This window comes from Pteropus medius, unplaced genomic scaffold (genome assembly GCF_902729225.1).
Source record: "Pteropus medius unplaced genomic scaffold, Ma_sr-lr_union100, whole genome shotgun sequence".
Classification (NCBI taxonomy): domain Eukaryota; kingdom Metazoa; phylum Chordata; class Mammalia; order Chiroptera; family Pteropodidae; genus Pteropus; species Pteropus medius.
This window is the reverse complement of record NW_024356333.1, coordinates 4,252,396-4,271,755: the sequence shown is the minus strand read 5'-3', so window position 1 is coordinate 4,271,755 and position 19,360 is coordinate 4,252,396. Positions and strand designations below refer to the sequence as shown.

Below are 19,360 nucleotides of genomic sequence, written 5' to 3'. Positions count from 1 at the left end.
GAAGAAAGTTAATAAAACACAGGCTCATGAATGTTACCCTCAAATAAATTTAATTCATTATATTTCAATTGCCAAAACTTTCTTGTGTTCATATTTGCAAGCTGAAACCTTCTGGTTTGCTTCCTAGCCACTGGCCACTCTATCTCTTTTCTTCCTCCTCCTGGCAGTTTAACTTCTAAATATTGGAGTGCTCGAAGACTCCATTCTCACATTCTTTTCTTCCTCCTCCTGACAGTTTAACTTCTAAATATTGGAGTGCTCGAAGACTCCATTCTCACATTCTTTCCCTTCTCAATCTTCGCATGCGTCTCGGTCAATTTTTTGTAATTTATTCCAACCCTGCTTTTTATCTTTAACTCCAGACCAGACATTTATCTACATACTTGGAATCCAGACTTGACTTTCTCGCGAGCATTACAAATTTTAATTGTCCAAAGGAGAATAATTATTTTCGCTCTGAATCTCCTTCTGCCACAGCCCTCCTCATTTTGGTGAATGTTATCAACTCTGCACCCCGTCACCTAATAAAAAATTACAAATAAATACATAAATGCATACAAATAGCAGCTATACTCAATTTCCACTTTTATTTATATCTAATCCATTAGTAGATCGTATTGACCCTAACTTCAAAGTTTTATCCAAAACATCCATTTCTCTCCATCTCCATTAGAATTACAGCAGTTCAAGCTCTCGTGTTGTCAAGCTGACTATACAGTAGCTTTTTGACTGACTTCTCTTCTTCCCATCCTGGTACCCTGTCTGCCTCCCCTCTATCTTTGAAGACCTCATCATCTACTCCTTTCTTGTTTGTTCATTAGCCTCTGACCAAACTGAGCTATCACAATTACACTAAAATCACTCCCACTTCAAAGCCTTGCAAAAACTATTCCGTTTGCAAAGGAGGAGGAGGAGGAGGAGGGAGGAGGAGGAGGAGGAGGAGGAGGAGGAGGAGGAGGAGGAGGAGGAGGAAATGCTTTTTCCTTCCAGTCTTCATGTGATTGATTCTTGTTCTCTGGTCTCAGCTTGAAAAAATAAATCTCCAAAGAAGTCAGTATTAATCGTTCAATCTGTGGTAGTCCACCAGCCTTTGAATCACATTAATTTTAATTGTAACCAATTACTTATCATTGTGTAATATTTCGCCCCATGTAATAAGACCTAGGAGATCGGGCATCTTTCCATCTTGCCTATTTTTCTATACCCAACACCTAGAGAAATGCCTAACTCACGGGATGAAGTCACTAAATGTTTATGGAATGAAATGAAGGAATAAATGAATGAAGCTTTGTGTGAGATATTTGCACCATTTATTTCTTCTGATTTTTATTCTCCTAAAGAGTGGAAATAATGTTTCAAGAGTGAAGTGAGTGTCATTGAAATGTATTTTGTGGACTCTGAAATGCTATGCAAATCTGCTTATTGAAAAAAAGGAAACAGCCTCCATGTTGCCAGTTCTTAAAATGCCTACATATTAATTAACATTTTGTGGGTAAAAAGAAGTATCAGTTTTCTTCATGACATTCTTTTGTTCATTAAAACTTGTTACCTAAATTACAAAATTATTTTTTATGATTTGTTTCAAATTTATTTGTATTTTGAATGTAAATACTACAACTTATAACTTTTAATTTTTCCTGGTGTGGGAGACAGTTATGATAGAGATTACTTTCTGGTGAAACAGAGGAAACAGAATTAGACTGGACTGTGGGTTAATTAATTTAAATATTGATACCTTGAAACTATTCAATTTTAATAATTCTTATATTGAAACCAACTGATCCCTCTCTATTTACAGAACTATGTGATAAAGTACAAAAGTTGACAGAATATTTGGGTTTGCTATATTTCTAATTATGTTTTAAATTAATACTGTTATTTTATAAAATCTAAAGTAACCAGTGGTAAATTACTTTTTACTTCACCCAGTTTTTGCCCATTGATTTTTTTTTTTTTTTTACTTGATGTTATAGACACCGTAGGTTATGAGACAATAGTCTAAATTTGGTAATAGAAGTTTCAAGACTTAGACCTCTACAAACTGTTTCATGTTTTTGTTTTTATTATTCTTGTTTATTTTAAAATAAGAAATGGACTATTGCTATCTTCTTTAAATTTCTTTATACTATAAGCATTTCCTGTACAATGGAGGAAGTCTTCAACAGGGAAAAGTAAGCAAAAAGTATATGATGGTTGTAATTACCTGGGTAACTTTCCTCTTCGTTTTGCTTATAGAAGCTAAAATTTGTGGGTTTTTGTTTCTCTCTTTTTTCTTGAAAATAAGGACAATATGTTATATTGTCCTTATGTTATACGGTCTTTGAAGTCCAATAAGGGGAAAAGTTATTTAATTTCTCTATAGATAGTCTTTCAAAAATAGTGTGGAGTAGATAATTAATTTTTTAAATTATTATACAGACTTTTTATCAGGTTTTGAGTAATCTTCAAATGCAATGATTAGAGGAGATTAGAGAATTCGGTTGAGAAACTAAAATGAGAAATTAATGAGAATGCTGTATACACAGAATTCTGAATCCATATGGTATATATTTGAACTAAATACTTATTAGAAGAGGCCCTCACCAAAGCATAAGAAGAATCCAAATGCATGACTTATTCCCACCACCGAATGCAATCCAGTTTGATTCGGTTTTGAAATTCGAGTTCAGTTTTATGAAATTCCGTCTTATTTTCAAATGGGCACTTTGGGAACATTCTGGCAAGAAGTTTTGTGAACTATGAGGACATGGATTTTAGTGACTCTGTTAAATTATAATCACAGTTCAGGTAAAACTTATTCGAGTGAGAACAGTGTCGATGCCACTTCCACAGGACAAGCCTCGCTGGGCACTTTTCTTTCTTACCTACTCCTTTACTTGTCCTCGGTGTCTCTCTCCGTCAGTCACAAATTACAGACGATTTCTTACAAAGGATGTCAAGTTAGATGAGGAGAAGAGGATGAGCCAGATTGATGTAATGATGGTGACATGGGAGCAGAGGTCAAGAGAGAGAACATGGAGTCACAGGCTAATTTCGCAGGACAGCTTTGGGTCTTTTTAAACACGTGTGTGGGGTCGCCAGACATCTGGTTCCTATTTCGGTTTAATGTTCCATACGCTCGCCCTCCTCTTTAAGGAGGCACTGAATAATCGCCAGGGCTGACCATCTTAGCAAAGTTAATCATTTTCGATGAAGTTGATGATCTTGGGGTGAAGTTTCGCTATGATTTCTCCCATTGTGATACTAACATGAAGGAGCCAAACGCTAGAAAAGTTCTTCCAGTTCTTTCGTCAATAAAATTGAGAGAATTCTTATTAAGATGTTTTGATTACATGCGTTAACTAATAACTCTAACAAGTTGGAACAAGAGCTATATTTTAATCAATCAAGAATGCTTTACTGAGTGTCTACTAGATATAAGTTTATGTCATTCCCAGGCCAACACATCCCCTTCTGCATCTGGTGGAATTTTAGTAATGAACTCTGGCAGAAGAGAGAATAGAAAAATCTCCCTTGAGCCCGTCCCCTGGTTACTCACCCCAATGTGAATGTAAACAACACTACCATGGCATATACATTTAGAAAGAAACATGGTTAAAGCTCTCCTCACTACCTTCAAATGTTATAAACAATAAAAACGATCACTGTCACATTTCAAATGGGTTCAGTGTAGACAACAGCGGATTTTACTCTCAAAGTATGTATACTTTTTACTCTCAAAGTATGTATACTTCTTACTCTCAAAGTAAGTATAAAGAGTGTGCCACATCGGAAAGTACTTGAGTGTTGGCATATAAAATTATCTATTCCTCATTAGACGTAAAGCATATTTACAAAGATTATATCAAAAATGAGAATAATATGCGTAGTCATATGAGTTAGATGTGTATGCATTTTGTCCCTGTCTTTCCTACATACGATTTAAATTACCTTTGAAGGTTACCTCAGTGACTCTCAATATGGAAGTCTGTAAATGGTTTTATCTTCTCCACTGGGGATTTCAAGATGAGGGACAAGAGGATGTATAAACTTTTGAGGAATAAAAATGCCAGCAGGTCGGTATATAACCTTTATAGTAACAACCAATTATTATCCTAATGTCAGTGACTGAACTCCCAATAAAATAGCATTGTCTTCTGTATTTGGCATTTATGAAAATGACATAAATTGAAAATATTAAAACTGGCATATATGTGATATGGCTTGATGTTACCCGCGAAGGAAGCCGAGTCTCAGTCTCCCGAAAGTAGCTACAACCATGGTCCCAAATGGATATAAGCAGAAAAAAGCACTGCATAGTCAAATAATTGTTTACTGCCATCTAGTACTACTTCTTGGATACCTGGACACTTGAATTATAGCACTCTGACAAAAAAAAAAAAAAAAAAAAAAAGAATGATGAATCAAATTAAAAGATCTGCTTATCTAAAGTCATTTGCGTCTGCCCATTGGGTCCTCAGACACGACTTCATTTCCATCAGGTGTTTTAAAGGAGTGGAGACTTACCTTTCCAGGTGGTAGGCAACTTCCGTCTCAGTTTGTTACATGGCCCTTAGGGATTTAAAAGAAGATGAAGAGCAGATCAGGGAAAAAAAAAAAAGAAAAAGAAAAGCAAATTTAAAATAGCATCATGCTAACTCTAGAATCAGAAAACTTCCAATCTCATATCCGAAACTGCAGTATATGCAGTTAAAATGAAGACTGCATTAGCAAATTCATGAATTATCAAAGGAAGATTCAATTATGTCAGTCTGCTCAATACACTAAAGCAGGTATGTGAGCTAATATTTATTAGAAATATTATTAAACAGGATGTAAATGGAAAAACCATCTTCTCACTCTCCTCCCCATTCCAAGCTAAATGCTAATCAAGCAGAAAATTTAATAGAGCAAGAGATCATTAATTATTATAGTGTCCCACAAAGTACCTTGAGTATCATTAAATTATAATACCACAGATATTTGGATGTTGGTAGGATTGCTATAATAGAAGAACTTTAATATTTATAAATTCAAAGAAAAAAACATCTTTAAAAGGAATAATTAACCATGTTTATATTGAAGCTTGTAGTTAAGGCCATCTCTCAAATTCATTTTTAAATCATCACATGGAACAAACCGCAACAGAATTTATTTTTGGTTTTATGTACGTGATATAAAAGACAGCTATTGGTTCCATAATTTTCTTCAGTTCTGCATAAGTAAAAGAGGTCTTACCATTTCCTACTGCCTGATGAGGCATTGCATCCTTACAGGAAATTAAGATTACTATGAACTATGGAATCTAGCCGTAAATGTTTTGGCAGTAATTATGCAAACTGGCTTAAAATGTTTAGGGAATAATTTTCACCTCCAAGACTGCTCCACTCAATAACTTCACCACCACCACTATAGATTGAGGACATAAAATAAATCATTATAAAGAGATTTAATTCAACACAGCTTCCTAGATGGAGTAAAAAATATTCTTATCAATCTTATTTTCAAATCAGTAACGTCAATGCCTACAGCATGAACAATGTATGTCTCTTTGTACTTTAGCTTGTTTTTTACTTAAAATGCCTAGATTCCCTAGGGCAATATGACCTGTTTGCTATATTATGTTCCCTGGTCTAACTTGAGTATGAATTCAATCTAATAACCGGATTGGGTGTTGAATGCTCCTTGGTGCCATTAAACTTGAAATTACATTTCTCTTAATCTGTGAGATGGTCAAATAATTGAAGATTTATGAAAGAGTAATCACTACATGAATTATAGGTTAGATTTATTGGAGCCAAAGTTGTAAAATACCATAGAAAAAAAGCAGTTTTTAATTGCAATTCTGAACGAACAATTATTTTGAGTTATGTGATACATCTATACGCATGTTAGACTATAATCAAAAGAAATCTGGATGTCCAGAAAGAATGCAATAAACAATAAGATTAGGTTCTATATTCTAAACATTATGAATTGGTTTAGTCTTCTCCCTCCCAGTTTCTTAAAGTCAATTATTAATTTCAAAGATGTCTCGTATGTGCCTATCTTCAGAGCCCAAATAACAAGAGTCGTCACACATTTCTCTGACACTTTTAACACAGACTGGCGGGGGGGGGGGGGGGGAGGCAGGGCACGGGCAGAGTGCCCTTGGTTGATACCATCTTCCTCAATCAGGCTCTCTCACAATCAATATTTGATTATGATGTGCCTCATTGTGCCCAGGGCTGGTTAGCACTGCCACAGGCCAGGATGCCAGGTGGATTTTCTGTACATTAGAGACTTCAAAACTTGACCTCATCCTGTTCTTTCCTACTAGAGCAAAGACATCCCAGACACATCCTATACATTCAGAGAAACAGGTGCTAAATTCTTGGAGTGCACGATCAGACTGGCAGGTATTTCTACTCTAGTTAGACACATTTTTCTGAGCAAATGTACTGATTCTTGGCGCAGGTGAACAGCCTGCTTTCCTGGAGGAAATTGCACTTCAAGGGTCTCACCTAGAGATATACCAAGGTGTCTCTACTTATTGAACCTACTCAATGGTTCCTTCAACAGTTACTTCAAAGTGTTATTAAAACCAAAATATTTTTACTCATTTTGTCATTTAATTTCTAAAATCTGGGGAGGACTTTCGAGATAATTTGCCACATGGTAGATCGTTTACAGATCTCTAGAATGATAATGATGATGCTTATGACAATATTTTTCTATTTTGATGATATTCATTTTTAAAGAATATATGAAGATACTGAAATAATTACCCAGTCAAGATTAACTTGGATAGATGTTAGTATAAAAGAGATGCAGACTTATTTCTATCTCTTTATTCAACCATCAATCCCCAATGCTGTCTGCCTCGCTTAGAGATAAAATCCCAGTATTTAGCACAATGTCCAGCTCAATAATCACACTCAACAAATATTGAATATGTAAACGAATGATGAATATATTGATAGTGAAGCAGTAACTCATTCCCAATTACGGGGTCATGTTAACATAAAAAAATGAGTCCAATAATTTCTATTGAAGAAGAAAAGAGGATATGAGCTGTGGGAAACAGGAAATGTCTATTTTCTTATTTTATATGACTCTGCTCCCAAAATAATGCAACTTGCCCATCCTCCTTCCCCATCATACTTTTGTTTTTTCTCTTTGTGTACTGTTGGTTCACTTAGTTTTACTGTTTTGATCCACCTTATATCCAAGTAAAGAAACATATTTCAGACCATCGTACACTGTCTTCAATTATTTGCAAATACAATGTAATGCACATATAATGAATTTACTCTCTGGAAGAAGAAACAGTCCATGTTTACCAGATGTAATAGTCATCTGGTAGAAACACTGCCAGTCCACTGATTGTCTTATCAGTTTTACAGGATGTTGAAGGCTGACCAGGTCAAACAGGCTTAGTAGTACCTATCTTCTCATTAATAGTCATAATTGAAGTAAAAAAAAAAAAAAAGGTTCTTAACTTTAGTATCTAATGGTGAGTTGGATGGAGAGAATGTAGCATTAGTATCTAAGAGATACTGGATCCTGCAACTCATAAAGTCCTAGTTCTTTAAGTATACTGTGAATTCCAATGTCTTTATCCAATGAACAAAAATCTGAAGCAAAGGTAGTAATGGTACAAAGAATGTGACATTGTTAACTTTCAAACCTGGCAAAATGCACTGAAAATAGATGAAGGCAGGTTCTTAGCCTAGCCTGGCTTGAAGTAAGACCAGACTATGTAGCATAGTATTGATACAGGGTGGTTACATATGTGTCATTAAAACTAAGTTTGGTTTTCTTTGTGTTTACTCATTAAGAGAAATGATTACGAACTAGTCAGAATGCTTTCTGGAGAAGGAAACAAACAAACAAACCCTCAGGTATGTCATTTCCTGTTTCAAAACAATTAGGTAACAACTGCCAGCTCCTTTTGCTCAGTACCCTAAGAAATTGAATCATTCAAATCTGATACCAGTTGAATGGCATGCATTGAGATACTGAAATGGTAATACTTTCAAATGTTTCTTCTATTCTTCTTTAAAAAAATTTAGTGCCACTCTTTGTGGAGTTTAGTGCAATGCTTAAAAACAGAGACATAACGATTGGCTTCTGAAAAGTTATGCTATCTCACAATATTTTTTTCCCTATGACTGGTTTCTCTGAGGTCTTACAAATGGCTGATGGCAGTTCTCTACCAGAATGTTTCTGAAAGTGTTCACTGACTTTTTACAATCTGTAGGAATTCGAATAATAGAGGGGGATTCGATAATCCAAAAGAACGCGTTCTGTATTATTTTATAAGAGGCAAGTTTTATAGCCTAAGGATGCAGTGTTTCCTGTTCCATCTGTGTGTTTCTTCATGTTCCAGATTGTACCCAATCTGCAGTTCTTTCTAGGACAAGATATCCCTTTAAATCAACAAGAAACAAAGGTCTAATAAGGGATGCTGAATCAGGCCCATCGCCGCCACACTAATAATGCTGTGAACGCACAGTACTGTTTACAGTGGGCCCTTCTCAGACCTAAACATAACATTAAACTCATATTTCAGGAGTAGGCAAGTCTCCATAATATTTTTATTTATCTTGAAAGGCAGATGCTTGCTCATTGCATAATACTGAAAGACACGGTCACTCCTACTTCGGCCTCCCTAAACCTCGTTATTTAGATGGCCAATTATTCTTAACCGTGTCAGTAAAGTCGGGGAGAAGCGTTGCTTCTGCAGAGATGAGAATCCAAGTACTTCGTGTAGTCTGAATAGAATGAAACTGCATGGAGGATGGAGCGTCCGGAGGTGGGAGCCGGGAAGGAGAGCTTGAGATTTATTCCTGAGATTATCCAAATGTGAATAGAACGGCAGGGTCTCTCTCTAGATATTCGCAGTCTTTGGTACTTGTAATGCCTCAGAGCCCCTGAGTAGTTATGGTACGCCTGCCTATTGATTTCAGTTTCGTGTTTGTGCCTGTTTACCTGAATGCACTTTTCCTGGCGGCAGCGTGGGCACATGCACGAGTGTGAATTAATTACATATTGAGGACAGCTGCATGAGCGGCGTCTGCAGCCCCCGCCGCTCGGGTCGCGAGGCTGGGCTCGGCCACTTGGTGTTAGGACCACTCGGAAGACCTGCTGGTCGGCGGCCTGGCCGTGGTTCCCGGGGGGCCGGAGCTCCGGGAGCCTGTACCATCTCCACGTGAAGGGGAGGAGAGAAGGAACAGGGAAGGGCATCCGAGCCAGCGGGTTCCGCTTCCCGCGGCCAGGCCGGGCGCGGGGGTCCCAGGGCTGCGCTGCGAATTCCCGCCTGGGGCGCCGCCTGCCTCCTACCTTGGGGCTGTGCCGGCCGGGGCTTCGGCGAGGAGCGGAGGCGGCGACGAAGGAGGAGCCGGGGAGGGGACCGGCGCGGGGAGGCGGGGGGTCCGCGGGGTGGGGGGCGCCCGCCTCGCCCGCCGCCCCGGCTCGCAGGCGCTGCTGGCGGCCGCGGCGCCAGCTGCCCGGCGGGAGATGCTGCCCCGCGCCGCGCCGCGCCGGGGCCGTGCGTGCGCCGCGCCACCCAAGGGCTGCGTGCGCCCCGCGCGCCTCCGCGTGTGAGCGGACGGGCGCCTGGCAGCGCCGAGCCCCGGCGCCCGCTGGCCCGCAGTGACACCCGCGGCGGCGCCGCGGTCCCCGGCGCTCAGCCCCTGCGTCGCGCGCCGCGCGCCCGGCTCCGCTGCGCGTCCCGAGGTCTCCGTCTCCCCGCGGAGGGAGAGGGCGGGGAAGGTGCCTCCGCCTCGCCCCCCGCCTCCCCTCCTCCCCCTCCTCCCCTCGTCCTCCTCCTCCCTCCTCCTCCTCCTCCTCTCCTTCGTCTGAATTTCCTTCCACCTGGCATTTCACGGGCTCGCCGCGCGAGAGGCCAGCGCCGCGCGCCCGCGACCGGGAGCCTGTGACGCCCCTGCCGCGCGGAGCCCCGCAGGACTGGAGCCTGGAGCGGCTGAGGGCGCGAGAGGCGGCGGCGGCGGGAGGGGCTGCGCCTTCGCGGGGCTCCGAGGACAGCCCGCCTCCCTGCGAGAAGCCCCCGCGCCGGCGGACGGCCGCCCCCCGCAGCGAGCCTTCGCAGGACCGCGAGCCCGGCGGCCGAGGATGCTGGCGGCGCGGCGAGCCGGCTGCGGGGCAGCGCTGTGGCTCTGGCTGGCCAGCAGCGTCCTCTGCAGAGCCTGGACGGCCCCCTCGGCGTCCCGTAAGTAGCCCTGCCGCGCGCTCGCCCCGCGTCCCTGCCGCATTGATGTCCCACCCCGGGGTCCCCAGTCGGAGGTGCGTTCGCAGTGCTCGCCCCCCCCCCATGTGTGTGTGTCTCCGCTGTCACGCACTTGCTGCCACTGCAGCAGACAAACTCCAAACCCCGCGCTCTTGGGGGGCCCGGGCTGGGGCGGGGGAGAGGGTTCGACGCTGGTGATGTTTCTGGAAAGTTATTCCTGGTCGTGGAGATGGGTTGGCAACTGCTTGGTTATAATGCTTCGTGTAGAGGACAGCTTCTTAGGAGTTTTTCTTCCACTTCTCGTGTGTGTGTGTGTGTGTGTGTTTTGTAGAGGGAGTTCATGGCATTTTGCTTAGGTCTGTGAATGAAAAGTGAAGGCTATGACAAAAATAAGTTTCTTGTTTTAATTTGTGGTTTCAACTTAAACGATCACGGATTTGGGGAAGAAAGAGGGACATATGTTGACAACTTTGGGCATCTATGGACTCGTCTTTAACCCCCACCCCCAACAAGGCATGACCCTTCAGTACTTGCTTATTAAAATGGAGACAGCAGACCCAGTCTTGTAACCGAAATGGCTTTGACTCTGGCAGTTGGATGTAATGCGTTCTAGGACTTGGGGCAGCCAGTGTAACCCAGTGATGGAGTAATGAACAGATTTCTTAAGAATGCTAGAGGAAAACGATGCTGTTCATATATGTTTATCTCTGTGTGTTTTAGCCAGCCTTTTTTTTTTTTTTTTTTTGAAGATTGCTGATGTTTTCATGAGGTTATAAAGAGTAGAAAGACATGGAAGATTCCAGCCCGTCTTCTGCATTGCTTTAGAAGTGCATACTGTGCCTCCAGGGGAGAAATGCATAATGGCTCTTTGGTTCAGAAAGAGTTAAACACTACAGAAATTGCCTATCGGACTCTTAGGATAGTGTTACACATACTTGTTTCTGAGAGTGACTAAGTTGTTAAAGAATAACCATGGAGATTTTAGAGTTTAATAAGTGTTTTCCATTTAGGAAAAAAAGTTTAGTGTTTTCCAGAATGTAGCCTATGTGAAGAGTCCTATCTCTGTTTATGAGACCCTGGGATGCATTGAAGCATCCTGTCTATATGTTAATGTTCTTAACCCAGTCTGTAAACATTAATAAGAATAAGCATTGAAAAAGGACTTTATAAGTTGTGCTAATGAATCTACTGCATAATATCATATGATGAACCAGTATTAATTTTGAGATATTTTCCCAAATACAGTAATTTCTTCTCTTTTCTTGCACTTAAAGTTAAGGAAGCCACTAAAGGCAATCTAACTTTGCAATGAACATTAAAAACATTTTATAGTTTTTTTTTCCACAAAACAGATTAAACCTCAAAAAGTGATATATTATTAATTTTATGTCAATTTTAAATATTTGAATAGAAATTATGAAGATACAATGCTCAGTATTAATATTTCCATAAATATGTAATTATATTCTGATGAAACTATTTTGATGAGATTTCAGTTTCTATTTCAAGGTCTGGTGATATAGAATTAACTGCCACTTTCTCAAAAAATAAACTCATTATAATTTGAGTTTATTATATTCACTGATTGGATGAGCTCATCTCCAGGGTTTTTCCTGGGTTCTGTATTTTATCTTTCTGTATACTTTAATTATAACGGACCAATCTGAAACATTTGTCGAGTGTCTAGAATGGCACACATGAAGCTATTGGGTTAATATATTTTAAGAATGGAAAACCTGTTATTTCAGAAATATATTCTTAGTTTTTCCAACTTAGAAATTGGAGATAGGGAAGAGCAGAGTATTACTTTTAAGATCGTCAAGTTAATAGTTATGTTTGATCATTAAGATTTATTTATTTAGCTCTTATTCTTTATTGTTTAAAAATGCATAATTGCTTAATTAAGGTGACTTTTTATTTCATTTGAATTTAAATGGTGTTAACAAAACCCAAAGTTGCCCCACATCCTGGAAATAAATAATAACAATGATGTAGACTTTACTGATTAGAATGAGCTTCATTCAGTGCTTTAAATTTATATTTTTCCACTTAATGAAAAATTTTATATTATATACATCTCTGAGGAAGAATGATAGTTATATTCTGAATACTAAAAACATGCGAAGGAGGAAAAATGGTAACTACACAAATCTGAGATAATGAGCAACTCAACCAGGAGAGGTCATCACGAGACAAAAAGTAACATGAAAATCCAAAAGTAACATTTTTATTTGGTACACATTTTAAAATATGATGGCTATGCTAAAACTTTTGTTCCCCAAATAACTTTTAATATGGGATTTTTAGAAGTTAATATTTTTTCATTTCAATGCCATTTCTAATATATATTTGGCTTATTCTTCTCTTATTGAAATGTATATAAAATGGTATTTCTGGTAAGATATTTTTTCGACTAGTCGAAAATAACTTTAAAGGATCAAGTAGAAATTAGATCTAATTTCCTGACAGATAGTGAAAATGTGCTGCTGCAGAGATAATGGAATCAGATAACCTCCCTTCTCGTAAATATATATGTACAGGACACATGTAAAGTTTAAGTAGAATATCTTTTCTTAGGGAGTTGCATTTGTTTGAATATATTTGAAAGACCCTGATAGTAGAGTTCTAAATGATGAGGTGTTCGAGCCAGCATTTGATGAATTTATTCTCAAAGTATATGAAATTTTAGCTTAAATAGTGCTTTCTGACAAAGGTTACTTTATTTTGTATAGCCATTAAACTATAATTTTACTGTTATACTTGAGAAATGTGTTTTCAAATGATCAAATACTTCCTAATAAACGTTTTTACATATGTAAACATATATATATATAAAAATCCAAACATATATTTGGTAAAATCCTTTATATTCATGTAGTGTATCAATCCACAATATTATTTAATATAGGACATTCTCTATTATATGTAAATATATATATACATATTTAACATGCCTTTCAAAAAGTGTAATTTGCTTACAAGTTTGTAGATCTTTTCACGAGCACTCATTTCAAGTGACTAATTCAACAATATCAAAGCAATAGTATATTAGTCTATTTCCTCTCTCCTGATTCATATACCACCCTAAAAATGGTGTCTTTTAATACTTGAATTCAGTATAAAATATATAATAAATATAAAAGCAAATACTATCGGCTTGCATTAAGCTTGAATAGAATAATGAATTTGTCTTAATAACATGAATTTAAATAAAAAAGTACATTAGGTCAACAAAGTTTATTGGTTGATAAGAAGCAATATGTTATTTACCTAAACTAATAAGAAGAAAATGATTATTTACTCATTAGAGAGAGCTATATAATCCTGATTTCATTATCAGTACTGATATGTAGGAAATAGGAACCTTTGTCCAGATTTAACTTTTAAAATTGATAGATGGCAAAATTGGATAAAATAATTCACAAATTTAATACAGATTTTTATTAACCCTTATATTATAAATGAACAACGTATCATTTTTGGATGACAATATCCAAGTTGTTTCATACATCATATTTTTAAAATCACATGTCTAACTTATTTTTTTCTATTTTAATTGGCAGAGTGTTTGAAGTTCTGAAACTTCTCTGAGATTTTAAATCACTCGTTTTAATTAGTAAATTACTCCAAAGAAAAATATTTAATAAGTCTTTAAGAGTGAACTAATAAGTCTTCTGGTCTGATATATCCTTTTTATGATTAAAATATAAAAGGAATTTGATGTATTTCCCCCTCGTCTCACTTCTCTTTTTAAAATAGATATTTATTTGTTGTAAGTGCTGTAGACAAGTAAGGAGAGACTCTAGGCTCAGAAATTCCTAATTCGAATCTAGTTTGTAATTTTCTTAAAAGTATTGAACATGTGGAGAACCAACTTCTTCGTGTTGTCTTTGTAGTGGTTGATGTTAATGGGATGAAGCAATAAAACGTAATTTCAGAATTTTCCCATATCTAATTGATTTTGCAAGTGCTTGATTTTATCATCTAGTGCTACTTACAAAGTTCAACAACAGAGTTCATAATAACTTAAACATTAAAACTATAATGTTATGGAAGTAAAGTGAATGCTATACTTATATCTGCGTATCTGATATTGAACATTATCAGTGTCTCTGGAAAAATACTCTAAGTAGCTATTAGAAACATAAGGTATATTTCTGTAATTATCTAATATTTGGCCTTTGGAAGATATCGTGTGTTTAGTTTTTCCATTTTAACATGCAAGAATAGTGATGAAATGATCTTGATATAGCCTTTAACTTCTCAAATGAGAAACTTAAGAATATTCCTCAATGGTGATCAGTGAAAACATTGAATTTTCCATTCTCCTGGGATCTATACAACCTGTATGTTGTAGTTGCAACCAAAGAAAGATGTGATTGGGATGTGGAGGTGCTACCTCTTTCTCCATCCTAGTTCTTCCTTTTAGGAAGACGAAACTCCATTTACAACACTCTCAGCCTGTATCTCCACAGTTCACTCATCTCTGCCATGTTAGAAAGTGCCTTATTTGTTAGGTGACTTTGGGATAAGGAGCTAGCATACTGAGCTCCTTCCTTCCTTCCTTCCTTCCTCCCAGGCTGTGTGCAAGAGGTATAGATCCTGCCAAAAAACATAAGATAGGCTCTTTCTCTCCAAGAATTTCTATGATGGTATGAGGAGCCTCTGGTCAGTTCTTGCTATAGCTAGGGAATCTGTTTAATTTCAGAATTAAGGTTAATGCATCTAGTTTTTGCCATACATTTAAGCCATATTCCTCTGTATCAATAATTATCATGTAGAGGTGATATTTACTCACTGGTGACTTCTTTTCTAATCTAGAACTCAGGCAGTGAAGAGATGGTAGTTATTTTACCCTATCAAACCCAGAGATATTAAAGTTGCCAATATAAACTTGTTTAGTATTGAACTAAGTGCACACAAGAAAATTTTTGCATATTTTAAAAACCAGCGATGAAGTAAAACTTGTTTCCCCCCACCCCTGATGTTGAGTTGGAGAATTAAACTTACTCTAATTATAACCTATAAACTTTCCTATTCTAGTCTATCCTATCCTAGCCTATCCGACCCTATTCATTCATTCATTCATACATTCATTCATTCATTCATTCATTCATATTTCTGCATAGTCCTATGAGTGATATTCATTTTAGAGGGACACTTAGAACATCACTTCTTTATCTGTGGTCAGTAACGTTACTGTTTTAAACACGTCTTGGTTACAGACTTTAGTGGCTGCACATTAAATTTCATATTATTCGTTTACGTATCAGGCGATTCGACGTGCCCTCAGCTGGTAGTTACTTCATGGTCTTGTTCCTTCCACACAGCCATAAAGAGTTAGATGTTTTGAGTCATTTGCACTTTGAAAAAAAAAAAAATGAGTCATTTGCACTTTGAAAACAACATTGTTAATTTTCTCAACTGTAAATTTTGAAAAAGAGCTTGTTAAACTCTTATTTAGTTCATTTGGGGGGTAGACTCTTCATAATAACAGCTTGAAGCAACTGATTTTTTTTTTTTTTATAGCACTCCAGATTTTAAAACCTCCCCTGATAGTAGGAAATCTGGAAATAAAGATGTACTAGTTGACTGAGCGTGCTTGCTGCAGATATATTATTGATAGATATACTGTAAACTGGTAAAGAAATACAGAAGAGTCCCCGAGGGCCAGATTCTACATTTTTCTTACAGTTTGTTTGTTTGAAATACCCTCACAAACATGCAATAGCGATCTATTCTTTAATGTTTTCATGTTTAGAGAACAGGTAAAATTAATTCCTGAGAGGACGTTTACCAAGAAAAATAAAAATCCTCCAACGTATGTAAGGGTCTTCCCTTTTCTAACTCATCGTCACCCCTGCTTTGTGCGTGTGGGGATGGCGTCTTGGCGCTCTGGGGATTTGAGTCGTAGGAAAAGGGCGGTAGGGATGCGACCGTCACCCTGTCACGTTCACAGGATCTGCGAGACGTGGCGCAGCTACGTGCAAATCAGGTTGTGTGACGTTAAATCAAATTCAAGAATTTGCTCACGTCTGTGTATTAGATGTCGTGTAGGAAAAAGGTATGTAAAAAGGAAAGTTTTGCCTTGACTTCTAATTTTCTACTAAATACTATCAGATGTCATCTGCGTCATTTGTCATAGTAGTATTTCAAAGGAAACCGTGGAAAAAATAAATTCATGTGCTCCAAATTAATAAAACAGCTTATTATGTGGTGGAATATCATGATTTGACAAAGAAAATAATACATTTACCTCTAAGAATGTTCTCTTAAAATAAAAATGCTTATGGTCACTTGTAAAGTATAGGGTCAAATGGTTACGTTGAACTATCATAAAATATGTTCATTAAATTGTATCGCCCTCTTATTTTACCAACAGTCATCTCTTAATGGTAATCAAATTATTAACCAAACTTATAAGTAAATATTCACTTTCATATACTTTACATATCTTTTTAGATATTGGGCAAAATATATGAACAGAGAACTATATGAAAAAAAAATTCCACCTAAATCATCTTGCAGGGCAAATTTTAGCCTGTTTTAGGCATATCATTTGTTTAAAATTTACTGATTGTGTGTTAACAATGATCTATGCTGCATTAAGATACTTAATTACTAATAAATTTTATCTCAAAATGTATATAGTGTATTTGAACCCAACATAATATGTCTGGAAAATCATACATGCATATCAGTTTTAGATGATTAAATGATTATACTATTAGGTTAACGTTTTTAATGTCAACTAGTCTGAGAACATGTGATCCAGATATTTTTTCCTCCCTATGTGCCCATAGCCACAAACACATAAGTTTATGCCACCATCCAGGCAAATGTGGCTAATCGATCATGGCATATTTTTTCTCAGTGCATCCAAAGATGGCCACAGAATCAGAAACTTCTTGACACAATATAGCAGGCAACCATGTATAATCTCATGAGGTTTGATCTATCAAATAAAACTTTATTTTTCACTCATGTTATGTATAATACCATATGTAATATGGTAATATCAACATTTTCAGCTAACTTTTATTAGTGATAAAGTACACTCATTGTGATTTAAATCACTTGATTGATATTTGATACTCTCATATAAAAGACTATGTAAGAATATATGTGTTATTTTTTAAATAAATGTTTCCTAATTGAGTTCCACACATTTGTAGTGACTTATGTTTTCAGCAGCAACCAATGAATGTCCTTTTCTAGAACTCCACTCAGTGGTAGACATGATTACACTTTTAAAATTTTTTTGCCAGTCGATATTAGTAGCCAGCCTTTGTTGAGTGTTAACTTCAGGTCGGGCATGACTCTTCCCATGTGTGAACTCATGTAGTCCAACAGTGCCCCAGTTTGCAGATGAGAAAGGTCAGGCAGTCAGAGAAGAGAAGCGGCTTTTGCCCAGGCCACCAGTAGGACCTGTTCCTACTGCCTGTGTTCGTAACCGTGGCACTGCTGGCTGAGTGTGAAATAGTATGACATTGAATTTCCAGTTCTTTAATATTGAGCTTCGGCTTGCATCTAGGCAACACTTTAAGAGTTAATTAAAGCGTGTATAGAATATGAGGAGAAAAAAACTGTTATACTATTTCTTTTTCCTTAATCAAATGTTTTACATTCCAATGACAAAAATTATTTTCGTAAACAGGAAAAACATATATTTGATATATAAGCGGAGAAATTCAGCTTATTTCAGTGATAACACTAATAATATATACAATATCATTCACGTTCTTCCTCTTCATAATAAAGTGATTCTACAATGTAATTCTATCTTTTGGGTACTATTAGCATAGATTTAACAGTTGTGGTGAAATCGTTAAGTTAAAGCTACATAAAATGTTTCATGTTAAAATATTAAAATGCTTTGTCAGATACAACTAAAAGCCATTTTAAGATGGTTCTCTGGAAATTTTTCAGTGTGTACCCCAAACTGCGATATTATCGCCTTCACTAAGCCTAAAAGATGCTACCTGTGGAATCTGTGCCCGTTGCTTCGAGTATCGATTTCACGTAATGTCTACACCGCAGAGCGTTTCTTGGGAGTCTCATTGAGAGAAAAACTTCTTTAATGACAGTGGGAAAATATTTGTCTCAGAAATATTTGTCAGCTCTAGGGCTTAAACACTTCTCGTGTCCATTCCCTGCTATCCACTCCCATCAGCGTAGCTCTAGTTAAGATTCTCCGTGTCTCCCTCCAGGCGTTAATGTAGGAGCCTCCCTGCTTATCATCCTCCTCCAGTTGTTCATCAATATCTCTGACAGAAACACTTTTCTAAAACACAGATCTTGTCCTAGCACCCCACTTCTCCAGTTCTTGCCTGTCCCATCGATGTCCTAACCCCCCAGGCCGACATTTGCACCCCGGATAACCTGACTACTGAAAGGCTTGCTGTTTCTTCAATACCGTTTTCAAACCATGTTTCCCTGATGCCTCCTGACATTCTCGTCTCTTTTTTCTGGAGTCTTTTTTCCGTTTTCATCTGTCATGACGTAGGGAAAACTCAGTGTGGTTCAGGCCTCAGAATTTTGGAGCAGATTGGAGGTACCATCATCTCCCTGTGGCGATTTGGTGTAATCACAGGCGAAATACTAAGACGATAATAAGCAACGCTCTTTGCTGTCTGGATTTAATGGATAAAACAGATACTTTTTGCCATAGTTTATACATGAATATTAATCTATCATTTCAAGGGAAATAATGAAACCATACTGTGAAAGTTCTACAACTTTTTCCTATATAGCTCTATTTTGCAGCATTTTCTGTGCTTAAGCCATATGGTTGGTCAGATTTCTTAAGCCAGGCATGACTGCCCTTTTCAAAGCATGTTGTTTCGAAGAAATACCTGTAATTTGCATGCAAATTAGAAACAGATGCCAACAAAATAATTATTGTGCCTAACAAGTACTTTAAATAGAGAGCTTAAGGTGTCAAAAAAATCTCGTAAATGATAGGAGTAGTTGTAGAGAAACTTCATGATTACATATATTTAGTGTATAATAATCTAGCATATTAGTTAATATCGCCAAAGTCAAAATGGAATGTCAGTGAATTTTCTTTTGGTTTTTAATATAATGAAAATATCATTCGATAAATACAAAAGAAAATTAGTCACTTATATTCTCTTGGCTTATATTTTA

The 19,360-nt window shown here is 37.6% G+C and overlaps 1 protein-coding gene across 1 annotated transcript in view; it reads left to right on the top strand.

The window, feature by feature from the left end:
• The first annotated feature begins 10,006 nt into the window (after positions 1–10,006).
• Positions 10,007–19,360, top strand: part of CNTNAP2 (contactin associated protein 2) — a 1,613,390-nt gene continuing 1,604,036 nt past the window's right edge. Inside the window, exon 1 of the mRNA XM_039861152.1 lies at positions 10,007–10,192. Coding sequence (XP_039717086.1) covers positions 10,096–10,192 — 97 coding nt within the window. The 5' untranslated portion in view covers positions 10,007–10,095. The remainder of the gene's footprint in view (positions 10,193–19,360) is intronic.